The 15468-nt window shown below is 37.6% G+C and overlaps 1 protein-coding gene across 3 annotated transcripts; it reads right to left on the bottom strand.

Annotated features, from left to right (window-relative positions):
- Nucleotides 1-1328: 1328 nt before the first annotated feature.
- On the bottom strand, nt 1329-12169 carry LOC110449198 (RNA exonuclease 4-like). 3 transcript variants are annotated; one of them, XM_021495895.1, is made up of 8 exons: nt 12103-12169; nt 9483-9929; nt 8894-8967; nt 7956-8078; nt 6152-6345; nt 4258-4346; nt 2748-2897; nt 1329-1503 (listed from the first exon to the last, which is right to left on the bottom strand). In XM_021495895.1, the coding sequence occupies exons 2-8, from the start codon at nt 9921-9923 to the stop codon at nt 1357-1359; spliced, it is 1218 nt and encodes a 405-aa protein (XP_021351570.1). In that variant the 5' UTR covers nt 9924-9929; nt 12103-12169; the 3' UTR covers nt 1329-1356. The 3 variants fall into 3 exon arrangements, with proteins under 3 accessions (XP_021351570.1, XP_021351571.1, XP_021351569.1); XM_021495896.1 differs by lacking the exon at nt 12103-12169 and adding an exon at nt 11933-12082; XM_021495894.1 differs by lacking the exon at nt 12103-12169 and adding an exon at nt 11439-11474.
- Between the last annotated feature and the right edge of the window lie 3299 nt (nt 12170-15468).

The following is a 15468-nucleotide window of genomic DNA, read 5'->3' as shown; positions in this document are numbered from 1 at the left end:
GATGCTCTCTCGGAAGCTGCTTTCCTTTTCTTACCCTTTTTTGCCCATGCCCAATGCCTCCAGGTCTCTCAGACCGAGTGTGGTGGTAAACCTTTGTAACCGACAGGTGCACATCTGTCACTTTCCCTATAGGCTTTCATGAGCTAGGTGTGATTGAACCTGTTCATATACCTCTATATACCGTTCCTTCCAGGGAACAGTTAGCTCGATCATGTGGATCTATCCGGTACTTGCAACCATATCAAGACAGTAATATTTTGAACTTCAGAAATACATCTGTCTGTCCAGGTTGTGTAGCTTGTAGAAATTCTTTGAAGTTGAATTTTTCAGACATTTTGTAAGTCATTTTTTTTTTAATTAAACATTCTTGTAAGGCCAAGAAGTTTTAAAAGAGTTAGAATCCTGGTATGGCAATATTGAATTTTTACAACTTAAAACACTGTTTTTGATGTATTTATTTCATTTTTTGTTCATAAAACCTGCAAGGCATTGTTTTCTTTTCAGAAACAGTTTATGAAAGCTATAGTCATGCTTAGAAAAACAGTTTCATAAGAAAAGTTAAAAAAGAATTAAAGTGGTGCACTCACTGGATCCTTAGCTGGTGATATCTGACATTATATTACTGTTATGGTACAGAGAGATAAGACCTAAGAAATACACACATTTATAAAATAATATTTCAGATACAGTATTACCTCTTTGGTATAAAAAAGAAGAGGCCCACACCTGAATATTTAAGAAATCATAGCAAAATGTTCGCATCAAAAGTGGTATTGCAAATAAGATCTCGGGGATAATGTCAATCCCTGGTGCCAAACCTAGTAGCATATATGTATCCAATCTTTATGCTATTTAAATTGTTTTAGGGTAAGGATCTCAAATGTCTGAATGTTATTACCCAGGAACTTGGGGCAGACCCTAAGGCCAAATCTGTGACCCAAAGTATGTTACAAGAGATGAAAAGCCAACCTTGGTAGCACATCTGTGCCACAATCATGCCTGGCATTGGCATATACTTCAGCCTTTCAACTGGTACATTTTTGAATCCCCACCACCTGAGATTACTTCAAAACAAATATGACTGAATTTTAAGCTAGATGGCCAAATTATCCCCCTTTGCCCAGCCCCTCGGTCCCCAGGGGGTCAGCCCCACCATTTGTATAATTTTAATCTCAACCACCTAAGGATGCTTGGTTATATGCCAATCAGCGTTTAAGAAGAAGTCACTTGAAGAAATTGTTCACTTACAGATGGACGACAGACACCACAATACAGAATATCTTCACTTTGGACAAGGTAAGCTAAAAAGAAGACATAACATCAGCCAATCATTTTTAATAGGTTTTTATTGACTTATCAGGATTTTCCATCCAATGGTTCATTTTGTAAATCTTTCATTTTTTTCAGATGTTTCAGTTTCCTCGGGTTTTGGAGTGCCAAGTCCTTTTCCCACTTCTGTTTGTACATAGTGTAAAGTCTCATGGTGGCCTGTGCATCCTGGATCTGAAACATTGAATGTCAAAGATGTCTTACAATAATAATCTGAGGTTCTTATATACTGATTTGTTACAACCTAGTTCGTATGTCGTTTCAGAGCGGTTCACAAATTATTATCCGTGATTATATGGCCTTTGCAACCAGCCAATATCTTTTTCAACTCCCTGGGGAGCATACAGCCGGTGCTCCCATTTCGGCGCACACAGCTAGCATTCAACAATTCTAGCACTGCCCAACCACGTACTCATTTACAGCTGAGTAGACTGGAACCAGCCGAGTAAAGTATCTTGATCAAAGATACAACACAGTGCCATGATGTGACTCGAACCCTAAATCCTTTGGTGACGAGCCCGTAGTCCTACCACTAGACTACCGTGCCTCCTTATAACTTAAACATGTTTACAAATAACTACAACCATTGTAGTATCACTCCTAATACTGTACATTATTAAACTTTTGATGTTTACATCAACAAAATGATCAGTAAAATGAAAATTATCAAATATAACCACCAATTTTTCATATGTGCTGCAAAAGTTTTAACTTGTAATATATGAATCAAACTATGATTAATAGAAGCCACATCTAGAGAACCTCATCCTTAATCAGCAACTTCAGCAGCAACAGGACAAGTAGAGGATCACTTGATTAAAACTTTGGGACGCTGGTCGTCTGATACTTATTGTCAGTATATCAAGACACCGAAATCAGTATTGAAGGAAGCACAAAAATCTATGTGTTTCAACTGAAGCTAGATCACATACAGAACATTGAACATAACAGTTCAGAAAGTAAAACTTGTTATTGTTGACATAGCAGGTATGGATCCGTGTTGATTTGAAATGTGTGTTATTAGCATAAACAACTGTGCTGTAAATTGTACATTTATCAGGATATGCAACATCTGAGAAGGAATTAAGTGGGACTATCTACATACTAACCTATATTTCTTGGGGGCACTCAGCTGGACACATTATTAAGACATTAATTAAAAACGGGGTCAAATAATGTATCACAGCTTCATTTGGGTTTTTATTTCATTGTGATGCATATTTTACATAACATTACGTAATACCCCCAAGATATAGATACATAATTAACTCCTTTCATTTCACTTGGAGTCTTTTGTGTATAAACCACAGTTATATCAGAATATGACCGTGTTCAGTAATATATGTCCGTACTAGGGATGTAATAAATCAACAGCATGAAATAGTATTCAGATAATCAATCGTAAATTTGTTACGTACCGAGCTATGTTCTCCTTCCTGTACCGCCACATCTAGAACTTTGGCCGTCAGCTTCTTCAGGGACGGGGTCTTGCCATTAAACATTGCTCTAAAAGGTTTATACTTAGATGTGTCACGGACCAGCTTCCTAGGGTGACTCAGATACAGCACCTGTCAACAAAGGTGAGAAAATCAACTCTAATAATAACAAACAGCAGTCTCTACCAAGAAACCTGATTTTACTGACACCTTACATCTTGTGATATCAGAGGATTTTTCTGCAGAGCCGATTAAGATCAAACTGAGATTTTGTCTCAGGAAACCCCCCTTGTTAGGTGTCACCATGGGTAGGGTTGTCCTATTTCATTGGCCAGTTGATTTGTTTATAAAAAGCAGATACGAGGTTTAAAGTTTTTGGGTTTTAAAGTTTAGAGTTTGAGCCTGATAGGTGTTTCATTTATACATTTGGAATCATGAAGATTATGTTATGTAAAGTTAGTGCTATTGTGATACAAAAAATCATCTATACTAAAAGTACTAGAACCACTCATCTGTAGGTACCGAAATGTTCAAGCATTGAAACGTGTGCAACAGGGAATACTTCCTACACATATTATCAATATCACTAAATCTTACAGTAACATTTACAGTATGTACCAACAGGGAATACATTGTTCATACAGTGAATACGTTTGGTTTAGTGTGGTTTAATTTTGTTTAAAGTCCTATTAACCTCTATGGTCATTTAAGGATGTGCCTCCGTGTGTGTAGTGTATGCGTGCTTGCGTGTGTGTATGCAGCAGACAGGGTATGTTGGTGTGCTTGCCTCCTTGTCAAAGTGCAGATTATACTGACAACGGGTGAACCAGTTGTTCTCATAAATGCTGAACGTTAAGCAGGGAATTATAACAACTACCATTTTTAAGGACTTTGGTATGTCCCCGTCTGGGGACAGAACCCATTGCCTTCCTCACCTGGGCGAGCGCTGAACATTCATGCCAAAATTGAGGTGTTGCCAAGCAAAGCGCTAAGAAATAAAAGGTAGTTAGAAGTAGAAAGAAATATGAAGATCCCAAATATTGCGATGGGTGCAGCAGATTTATTTTGGTCGCTTTTGTGTCCCTGAATAGAGGACACCAAAGCAAATCCCTATGATACATGCAGTGGGTAACAGCAGATGTATTCTTTTCCCGATCCCCCACCTGCAGGGGTGTACAGGGAATACATTGTACATACTGGGCAGACATTGTTCATACAGGGAAAACATTGTAAATACTGGGCAGACATCGTACATACTCCCTAGGGAAGACATTGTACATACTGGGAATACAGTGTACATACAGGGAATACATTGTACATACAGGGAATACATGGAATACATTGCACATACAGGGAATACATTATACATACAGGGAATACATTGTACATACAGGGAATACATTGTACATACTGGGCAGACATCGTACATACAGGGAAAACATTGTACATACTGGGCAGAAGCCTTTGATCATGATACATCAAGATATCTCACCTTTAAATCATTCTTTATTGCATGACCCACCAATATTCTTCCCTTGATCATCTCAGCAGCCTTTTTACAAGCCACCGAAAACTCAACACCTTCAAACAAAACAAAATGTTATTCACCTTTTGTACAATATTTAAAAGAGAACAGAAAGCTGTAACATGTATAATAAAAATATCCCATTTTCATGCTCCAGATCAGATACATAACAACATCAGTCTATTATTTTTTTTATGTGAGTGATAGATAACAACATTTTATGATAGTGTCATCAAATAACTGCCATGCTGAAGTAGATGGGAGTAGTCATGCTTGTAAAGTAATGAGTTATGTTCTATGGAGGACACTCTAGGGTGTTCACTAGATCCTTATTATGGTGAATAACAACGAGTTTTCAATATAGAGGCCTAATTCAGTGGATATGGTAAACATATACACTAGAGATCCTTACTTCAGTGGATACCCTAGAGGTATTTACTTGAGATCCTTACTTCAGTGGAGACCCTAGAGGTATTCACTTGGAGCCTTACTTCATTGGATACCCTAGAGGTATTCACTAGAGATCCTTACTTCAGTGGATACCCTAGAGGTATTTACTTGAGATCCTTACTTCAGTGGAGACCCTAGACGTATTCACTTGGAGCCTTACTTCATTGGATGCCCTAGAGGTATTCACTAGAGATCCTTACTTCAGTGGATACCCTAGAGGAATTCACTAGAGATCCTTACCTCTGTGGAGACCCCGGAGGTATTCACTAGAGATCTTCACCTCTGTGGATACCCTAGCGTTATTCACTAGAGATCCTTACTTCAGTGGATACCCTAGCATTATTCACTAGAGATCCTTACTTCAGTGGATACCCTAGAGGTATTCACAAGAGATCTTTACTTCAGTGGATACCCTAGAGGTACTCACTAGAGATCCTTACTTCAGTGGAGACCCCGGAGGCATTCACTAGAGATCCTTACCTCTGTGGAGACCCCGGAGGTATTCACTAGAGATCCTTACCTCTGTGGAGACCCCGGAAGTATTCACTAGAGATCTTTACTTCTGTGGAGACCCCGGAGGTATTCACTAGATATCTTTACCTCTGTGGAGACCCCGGAGGTATTCACTAGAGATCCTTTCCTCTGTGGAGACCCCGGAGGTATTCACTAGAGATCCTTAACTCTGTGGAGACCCCGGAGGTATTCACTAGAGATCCTTACCTCTGTGGTGACCCTGGAGGTATTCACTAGAGATCCTTACCTCTGTGGTGACCCCGGAGGTATTCACTAGAGATCCTTACCTCTGTGGAGACCCTGGAGGTATTCACTAGAGAGCCTTACCTCTGTGGTGACCCCGGAGGTATTCACTAGAGATCCTTACCTCTGTGGAGACCCCGGAGGTATTCACTAGAGATCTTTACTTCTGTGGAGACCCCGGAGGTACTCACTAGAGATCTTTACTTCTGTGGAGACCCCGGAGGTATGCTCTAGAGATCTTTACTTCTGTGGAGACCCCGGAGGTATTCACTAGAGATCTTTACTTCTGTGGAGACCCCTGAGGTATTCACTCTTCTGATTTTGGAGTTTTATTGTCTTTGTTAGGTGACCAGTATAAGGAGAGGACAACAGGTAAAGTGTATCACAAGTCTGCCTGTTGTTATCTGTAGCTGTTCAACAAGGCAGGCTAACAGGAACACAGATATAAATCTGCTGGCTGTTAAATCTTTTAGTTGAATAAATGACATGGTGTGTATCTATTGATTTTCAAATAAATGAAATTTATGAATACATTCATTAACGTGTCTGAGATACATATCCATTAATTCTGCACAGAATTTAAATCACACACATGTTTAATAACAATATTCTACAAGTTATCCCTACAGAGGTTATGATGATACAAAGTACCAACCATTAAGCATGTCCTTCTCCCGCACACCGCTCACCCACGTCCTATAGTCGGTCACTTCCTCTTGAGGCTTAACAAACGTGTCATAGATACAGTGGCCAAATTGGTTGACCAGTGAAACTCTGGCCAGCATGTCCTGCCTGCTGTTAGAGCCAACTCCGACAAACTCACAATCCATAGCCACAGCCTTGGTCAAACTGAAACATGGCACAATAAAACACACTATAACCTTATACACTGATGATTTGAAATCTTTAAAGCAACATCATGATTGTGGAAAGGTGTTTTCCAAAATATTAAGGAATGGCTGCCATATTGGTTCAACCATTTTTAAGTTGAAGATCAATTAAGTTGATAACAGTGACATCAAGATAATACAGTTGTGGGATCACAAAACGTTACACAATGTGTGGTGTGCACATGGCACGATGTGCATATCATGTGCGCACAATCAAAAACTGTCCAAAAATAGCGTGTTAGGTATCATCATGGTTGATATATATAAAGGAATAGCCAGTGAGTGAATAAACTTATATTTTTCCTGATTTAACTTAGATTTTAATTATGTTGCTATATTTCAGTCATATTTACATGGTTATCTTTTTTCTAACAGCAATTGATACATAACATAGCAATGTTGTTTTGAAATTACCTTAATCGCCATGTGTGTAGCTACAATGTTTACAATCCTTAACATGTCTGTACAGTACACCCAGACACAAAATAAACAAAGCAGACTAATCTGTACCCAGTACCTGGCATCGAATATTACAAGGAAGATCTTACCCAGAGGAGCTGACCTAGACATTGAATATTACAAGGAAGATCTTACCCAGAGGAGCTGCCCTATACCTTGAATATTACCAAGACTATCTTACCCAAAGGAGCTGACCTAGACATTGAATATTACAAAGAAGATCTTACCCAAAGGAGATATCTTACCCAAAGGAACTACCCTATACATTGAATATTATAAGAAGATCTTACCCAGAGGAGCTTCCCTAGATATTGAATATTACAAGGAAGATCTTACCCAAAGGAGCTGACCTAGACATTGAATATTACAAGGGAGATCTTACCCAAAGGAGCTGGCCTAGACATTGAATATTACAAAGAAGATCTTACCCAAAAGAGCTGCCCTAGACATTGAATATTACAAGGAAGATTTTACCTAGAGGAACTACCCTAGACATTGAATATTTTAAGGAAGATCTTAATCAGAGGAAGTGCCCTAGACATTGAATATTACAAGGAAGATCTTACCAAGAGGAGCTGCCCTAGACATTGAATATAACAAGGAAGATCTTAACTAGAGGAACTACCCTAGACATTGAATGTATTACAAGGAAGATCTTACCCAGAGGAAGTGCCCTAGACATTGAATATTACAAGGAAGATCTTAACTAGAGGAACTACCCTAGACATTGAATATTACAAGAAATATCTTAATCAGAGGAAGTGCCCTAGACATTGAAACTTTCTTCTTCCTAATGTCTCCCTTGACAACGCCTTACTTTTGGCCTTTAGATGAACGTTCGCAACTGTGAGGAAGGCTTTGGGTTTGTCCCCTGGCTGAGACATACCAGAGTCTGTAAAAATGGTAGTTTCTTCTCCTGCTTATAACGCTCAGCAATTTAGGAGTGAGACGACTGGTTCGCCCCTTGTCAGTATAATGTGACCGGGTAGTGTGTCCTGCTGGGTGTCTTCGGCAGTAAGTTTCAGGGAGATAGCACTATAAGAATATTACAAGGAAGATTTTAACTTAAGGGACTACCATTGACAGTAAATATTACAAGGAAGATCTTACCCAGAGGAAGTGCCCTCCTTCACCAAAGATTTTTTGTCATTTTTTTTCCTCTTCCCAACAGGTTGCTTTGGCTGAATATCCAGTAGTGATTCGTCAACATCATCAAACCAGATATCTGGTGGCCTGAAAATGGAAAACCTTCATTTAGCACTGTAATATCCCTTAACAACATCATAGCAACAAGTTACAGTGCTATATATTAGTGCTCAAACGATGATGTTAACCTGCCACATTTGTTTTCTTACACATCCCATTTCATCCATATTGTAGACTAGTATATAACTTTTCATGATTAAATCATTGAAGTTGTGAGGATTATAGGGTATTTAATCAGCATTCTCTAAACCAAAATCCAAACACTTTCCAGCCACATGATTCACTATTTCAGCCATCTTTGATAACATCCTTTGATTGGTCAATTAAAATAATTTGCAACAGTATAACCACAATATACTGTCTACAAATTGCTCTGCATTTGAAGCCCAGGTGGCAATTGTTAATGACATCAATGATCCCCGACTGACCCCGACAGGTCATGGAATTGATTATTCATGACATCACGAACAATGGTGTGACCTCTAAGGGTCTATGTTATTCCATCTCACTTTGAATATTCCTGATGTCACAAATACACACAGAATTTGAAGAAAACACCCAGAAATACCTTCAAATCGTTCATTCTTTTGGTGGTTTATATAAATTAGAATGGGGAACAACCCTGCTGTATATTGAGGTTTGCAGCGGTATATTGTGATTAGATCGTCACAAATATCTCTGCTCCACATTGCCAGTAAAATTCAATATGCGACAGTATAATCGGGATATACCTCCGAAAATTTCAAAATACAGTAGGGTTATCCCCAACTATAAGTTGTATGTGTGTTCTATATTATATTATCTCAACAAGTAGTAAAATTAGTCTTATACACCATACTTACTTTTCTGGTTCAACATTTTCCACTTTTTTCTTTGAGGCATGCTTTTTTGATTTTGATGGTGGCAGAAAAAGTTTCTAAATGAGAAAAAAACATGTTAGCAGGCTTTATGGAATGCATGCTACGGTCAGATATTTGTTATCAAACTTGAAGATATCGAGCAGACACTGTTTCGGAAGTGGATAAAGGACCTAAACTCTGTAAGTTACCGACAGATATTGGTGTTTATCAAACTTGTCTAAGCTGTTCTGGTTATGAACCTTCTTATGAAGTTTGAATTTAATCTATTGAAAATTAATGAAGATATCAAGCGTACATCAAGCGCGCCCACTCACCAATGTGATAACATAATACATCCCCGTCTTTGACAGGCGTATAAAAACACCATTTAATCCTTACATATTGTGAAGGAAGCTGTTTTATAAAAATCATGGTGACCTAGTGATACTCTCAGCATCCTTTTCATCAATCTTTGTTTTATTGGGTCAATTTTGGGAATTATATTCAAATGAATTGGCCCAGTGGGGAAGGTAAATTTAACAAATTATATCCATGCTGAGCTATAGTCTAACGGATAAACTAGATATACTACCTGCTTCAATTTTTCCCAGTTAGAAGAAAAGTCTTCTGGTCGCCTTGGAATTTGAACAGGCTTTTCCTCTGTTTTAAGATGAATACTGTCTGTCTTTACATGAACTTTTCCTTTTTCTGTCACATTTCCTTCACTTTTCAAATTGTCCATCTCTCTTCGTTTTTTCTTCAAAACTTTTGTATTTCTTTTCCTTCTGTCTCTTTTTCTTTTTGCGCTTGTGTCTGTCTTTGACTCGATATTATTTTCATTATGAAGTTTCAGTTTCAGTTTTTTGGAAGCAGTGTCTGATTTTGAATCCAATTCTGCGTGATTATTTTCTTTCAATGTTTTTGTTGCATTTGAATCATGTACATGTTTTTTTTTCCTGTCACTGTGGACCTTCACATCACTTTGGTTTCTCCCAGCCTCTCTTTTCCTCTTCATATTTTTGGGGTTTTCCATATCAATCTTAAATCAAAATAAAGCAATTTACTGCAATGCACTAAAGTAAAATTATCTTTGTTTATTTCTATGCAAAATTTACAAGGAACTTAACCATAAAAGTTGTAATAAAAACAAATATCAGATAACCTAATATAAATACATTCTACGCACTCTTCCTCATTTTACTCATTATAAATTACTGGCATCTAGGAATGTAAATGAAAACAGCCAGCTATAGTCTATACAAATTTGAATTCTTTTACTATCGAAAACATTATTTTTTTATGGTTATATTATAAGTAGAAAGTGCATTAAAAATACATGTACTACTTTACCAGATATTAAAGCAATGTTACTATATTAATGCAACAAGGTGCAATTTTCTGTAAAAATGAGTTTATAATATACTTCTATTCTTACAGAATTTTTTTTAGGAAAATAACCTGTATTTTGTGTATTTTATTGATGGGGATCCAGAACAATTTAAACTTAGATATAGAGCACAAACCAGGGGCGGATACAGGAATTTATTTCGGGTGTTGTGCATGCTTAAACCTAAAAAAAAGAAGGATTTAGCCACTATTTTTCGCACTCAGGAATTGACTCTATCTGATTTTCCACCTTCATGATAGGGATTAGTATATGGGGTATAAGGGGTATATGTTGCTGATTATAGGGGAGACCGGTGAAAAGTCAGGTCAGCCAAGTTAGACCCATGTAACATATAAAAGTTGTGAAGTTGGCGGGAGAACCCAACGTCTCATGCTTTATGAACGTCACAATTACTGTATGCTGATCACGATTCCAATGTGGGTCAAATACTCCAGACTGCCTTTCCGAACTTACCCCAAGACAAATCATCAATTCTTCAGGCAGAAAAAGTGGAAAAATTCTTCAAAGGTGGACATGTTCGTCGCTAATTTCTCTTAAATTGCATAATCTATTTTCACGTGGTATATTGGACCACTTACCACTTTCAATTGGTAACTTAGCATTTACATGTTCTAAATTTATAATATGCTATGGCCAGTTTTGGAGGGAGTTCTACTAAGTACTAGTACCTTTCTAAAAAAAAGTTTGTTCTTATAGATTCTATAATTGATTCCTTTCGGGGAAGTATAAATTTCATTTCTCCATAGCTATATAGAAAACCTTGGTTCAACTTTTTAATGAGAAATTCACACATGAAATGGAGGAAAATTTTCGAATATATTTGGGTCAGATCAATTTTGGACACAGAAAAAAAGGCGTTGGCCAGGCCACTAGGGCAACACCCCTGCATTCGGCACTGCAAACTGTCATAAACATGTTTTCAGTCTCACTCCATCTGAATACAATCAAAACAGCTACAAGCATGTTTAGACAGGCGTTTGGCGTAAGTTGTTTGATACAAATGTTACTAATGGCTGGCTACCCAATATATCAAATAGGCCCATCTTATTTAATTTTCACATTGTACTGACAACGGGTGAACCATGCAGTTGTTGCCATTCCCCTATAAATGCTGAATGTTAAGCAGGGAATAACAACTACCATTTTTAAGGACATTGGTATGTCCTGGCCTGGAGACAGAACCCTTTGCCTTCCTCACCTTGGCCACTGTTCAACATAAAACCCAAAAGTGAGGTATTGCCAAGCAAGGCGCAAGGAAATAAAAGGTAGTTAGAAGTACAAAGAAAGATAAGGATCCAAAATATTTCCATGGGTAAAGCAGATTTATTTTGGTCGCTTTTGTGTCCCCAAATATAGGACACCAAAGCAAATCCCCAATTCTGCAGGGGGTTCCCACATTAGTCGCATACATGCAGCGGGAGTATTCTTTTCCCGATCCCCCACCTGCAGGGTAGGAGACTGTATATATACAATAAACTCCAAAATCATCAGAAATATAAAGGGAAAAACAGACAGAAGATCTGTGTCGTGTATAAGATATGATAGGCCTAATATGTTTGTAGAGCAAAAATAGTATTTTTGGTAGATGGGCCATGCTCAATATTCTGATATTCAGGTAAATAAGTTTTGATTACAAATCCACGTGTTTTCTTTCTGAAAATTTTGTCATCATCATTCTAGTAAGAACCAATCTTATTTCACTGCAACATGGTTAAATTATAGCACGTCAGTGTTCTTCACTCAACAGAGAAATAAATCACTGGGGACCACATAACTCCGTACCGAGAGTCAACCCAATACGTACCTAATGTTACCACCATGGGCGCAGACATTTTGTACACACGGAGTAAATAGGCTCTAGTGTTTGATTGGCTAAATTTAAAAAGGGGTACATTTGGGGAAAATTATTTGTTATTTGTAAAAATGTAGTGTTAATTTCATAATGCCTAACAAGGGCGCTGATTTTGTTGATCTCTGATATTGACTGATTCAGAATGAGATATTACTGCTTTCAGAATGAAATCAGATAACTTTATTTAAAGTCGGCTAATTCTCGAAGTCGGTAATCAGGAGTAACAATAAAACACACTGCCCATTTTTATTGAAGTCCGTTCTGTGAAGTACAGTGTAATTAAGGCAGCATGTCTGTTTTTTGAAGAATTATTTAACTTTTCCTATCGGAAGATTGGATGGCCGAATGCATTCGGGTAAGTTCGGCCCTCGTTGGAATCAGCTTAATTTTACGACTTTTCATGTGTTGCATGGGCCGAACTTGCCCCGGTGTCTTGATATTTCAATAAATTCTTATATAGTACATGTACATCAATAGAGGAGAAAGTACAGAAACAAAGGAATACAAGTGACCTACTTTCAAAGTCACAGGAGTCAGATATGTCTAATGCTTAAAACGACTTCTTCTGATCGATGAAGGACTGAAAGGTATTGAAGCTAAATATTTTGCTGGTAGCTTTCCTGGGAAATAACCCAACAAAGTTTGAGAATGAAAATGACTTTGACCTACTTTCAAGGTCACAGGGGTCAAATATAACAAACCCTTCAAACGACTTCTTCTGAAGAAATAAAAGGTATATAATCTTTATATTTGGCTGGTAGCTTCCTGTGATGGAGCCCAACAAAGTTTGAGAATGAAAATGACATTGACTTTCTTTCAATGTCACAGCGCTCAAATATGTCAAACTCTTTAAACGACTTCTCCTGATGAACTAAAAGGTATAAAATCTTCATATTTGGCTGATGGTTTCCTGAGATAGAGTCCAGCAAAGTTTGAAAATGAAAATGACCTTGACCTTCTTTCAAGGTCACAGGGGTCAAATATGTCAAAAACATCAACTGACTTCTGAATAATCGAAAGGCATAAAATTATAATATTTGGCTGGTGACTTCCTGGGATAGAGCTCATCAAAGTTTGCGAATGAAAATGACCTCAACCTACTTTAGAGGTCACAGAGGTCGACAACATTTTAAAGGATTTGTTGTTAAGAACTAAAAGGAATGGATTCATAAGATTTGGCTGGTAGCTTTTTTGAAAAGAGCTAACGAATTTGAGAAGGAAAATGACATTGACCTACTTACAAGGTTACAGGGAAAATATGTCAAGCAACTTCTGAAGAAGGATAAAAAAGCATAGAATCTTATAATAATATTTGGCTGGTAGTTTCAACAGATGGAGCCGACAAAGTTTGCGAGGGAAATATTTGTAGTGCAATTTAATATCCAGTGAGAATATTTTGTTATCACTGCTTAAATACTCAGGTACATAGATACAGACCCTCTGTGCCTCTTGTTTGAATACTCCAAGCAAGTTACTTAAGCATTGAACTGTTTTTGTATGGTATTTATGATCTATTTGAATGACTCAGCTTTGCAAGCAAACAACATAATGCGCGCTTATATTTACGTTTTCTCTGCCTCTTATGTTCTTTTTTAAACTTATAATTTATATTTAAAATTAAAATTAAAACTGCCCGCCTTATCGACAGTCCACAAAATTTCGTTCAATAGTTTGAACAGCGTAATGGCGCGTGCTGATTCGCAAACAAAGTAGTACTTTGAAATTTTAACAAACACTTCAATTTTATTCCACAATTCAGTATCAATACAATTGCGTATGATATGTCTATAGGGTGATTTAAGTTTATCAATAGAACTCTGAGCTGAAAGTTAGATTTGGAATTGTTTCGATTTTTCCCCGGAACAAATTTCGCGCATGGACAAATACAGTAAACACCGTAAATCCGACCTTGCCCTCCACGAGGGAGTTATTTTTGGAAGTTAATTCGAACTTTTCTCTTTGCTCATTTTGTGAAGAATCCAGGCGTGAATGTATTTGTTGATTGTATGGGAACCTGACAACAGTCGGTAGATTCTATAACAGCCTCGTTATTTGACATGTCGTCAGAAACTGAGGAACCGTGGATGCGAGACGCGTGAAACTGATAGCGTTTGAAGTGAGTGATCTTGCGACGGAGCACAGGTTCGTTACAAATGTCTGAAATGTTTATGTGTGCTGTGACTCATATCAGTAGGTCTGTAACATATGTGTCAGTAGGTCTATAGAATATGTGTATTTCAGACATTTGTAACGAACCCCTGTTGATCAGTGCAGTGTAACAGACGATATTTCTGATAAATTGCATGAGCGTTAAAATTGTTTCCATTGCCGGCATTGGTGATTTCAACCGATGTGCATTTTGTACGATATTGCAGACCTTGATCTTGTTTTCGTTGTAATAAAAGTGTGTGTTTTTTATTTTATTTTTTATTTTGCACATAAATTTACAATGACATTGTCAAATCTCACAATGCCCAGCGATATTTCAGCAGCCGTCATGTTTATTTATATTGGATATTGTAGTTCCGGTCAGTGTTGTATAAATACGCTAAGAATTGTGTCTCGTGATGCATGGTGATTAAAGTCCCATCAACGACACAGCTTTCAAAGAGGCTATATAGTGACAATGCCATGCAAATGTTAATATAACTATATAAATGGTGGTTGTATCTGCATACATAGCTTTGTGCACTTACGGTTAAAACCCGGCAAGGTAATAAAACCACTTTGTTTAAATCGTGGGGTTAGTTGACCGACAAAGCTGAACACATATGTTGGCTGAATAGTGGCAGACTATTTGCGACTGGATAAACTTAGCTAAGTGTGTACATGTACGAATTTGTATTTTCAGTTAGTTTTCTGAAGATGTTTGTAAGCATGAGCGAAGCAAAGCACGTTCTAGAACTCGGGTTATTTACCGGATGTAGTGCATTATCCATTGCGGAATGTCTTCCGGTTGACGGAAGTGTCACAACGTGTGAAAACCTTCCATACCTACAGGATCTGGCACGTAGATATTTAGATCAATCCCCTTAAGGAAAGAAAGTTATAATCAAAGGAGGTAGACCACTCTTCCGCCCGTTTATATTTATATTACATTTATAATACGAGCCAGAGACATATAAAGCCATAAAGTATATATACGTCTCTGTACGAGTATAGTGAGTGGTGGGTTCACACACAAATATTTAAAAATGCATCCTTGCCCCTCCTCTCCCTATGAAACATGTATTTCTGGAATTTCTCCCAAGGTTAAAACTAAAGCAATAAATATTGTCTTTGATGGGGAGGGAAAAGCGTCTTTACAGACAGGTAGAT

Source organism: Mizuhopecten yessoensis, unplaced genomic scaffold (genome assembly GCF_002113885.1).
Source record: "Mizuhopecten yessoensis strain PY_sf001 unplaced genomic scaffold, ASM211388v2 scaffold4525, whole genome shotgun sequence".
Lineage (NCBI taxonomy): Eukaryota > Metazoa > Mollusca > Bivalvia > Pectinida > Pectinidae > Mizuhopecten > Mizuhopecten yessoensis.
Note: the sequence above shows the minus strand (reverse complement) of the source record. Positions and strands in the feature narration are given on the sequence as shown.

What these genes read in the sequence shown, in the direction of transcription:
- LOC110449198 (XM_021495894.1), bottom strand. An exon ending in GAAAATGTTGAACCAGAAAA is followed by an intron (nt 8,079 to 8,893) that starts GTAAGTATGGTG and finishes TTCCATTTTCAG; the next exon opens with GCCACCAGATATCTGGTTTG. An exon ending in AGGAAGGAGAACATAGCTCG is followed by an intron (nt 1,504 to 2,747) that starts GTACGTAACAAA and finishes TCAATGTTTCAG; the next exon opens with ATCCAGGATGCACAGGCCAC.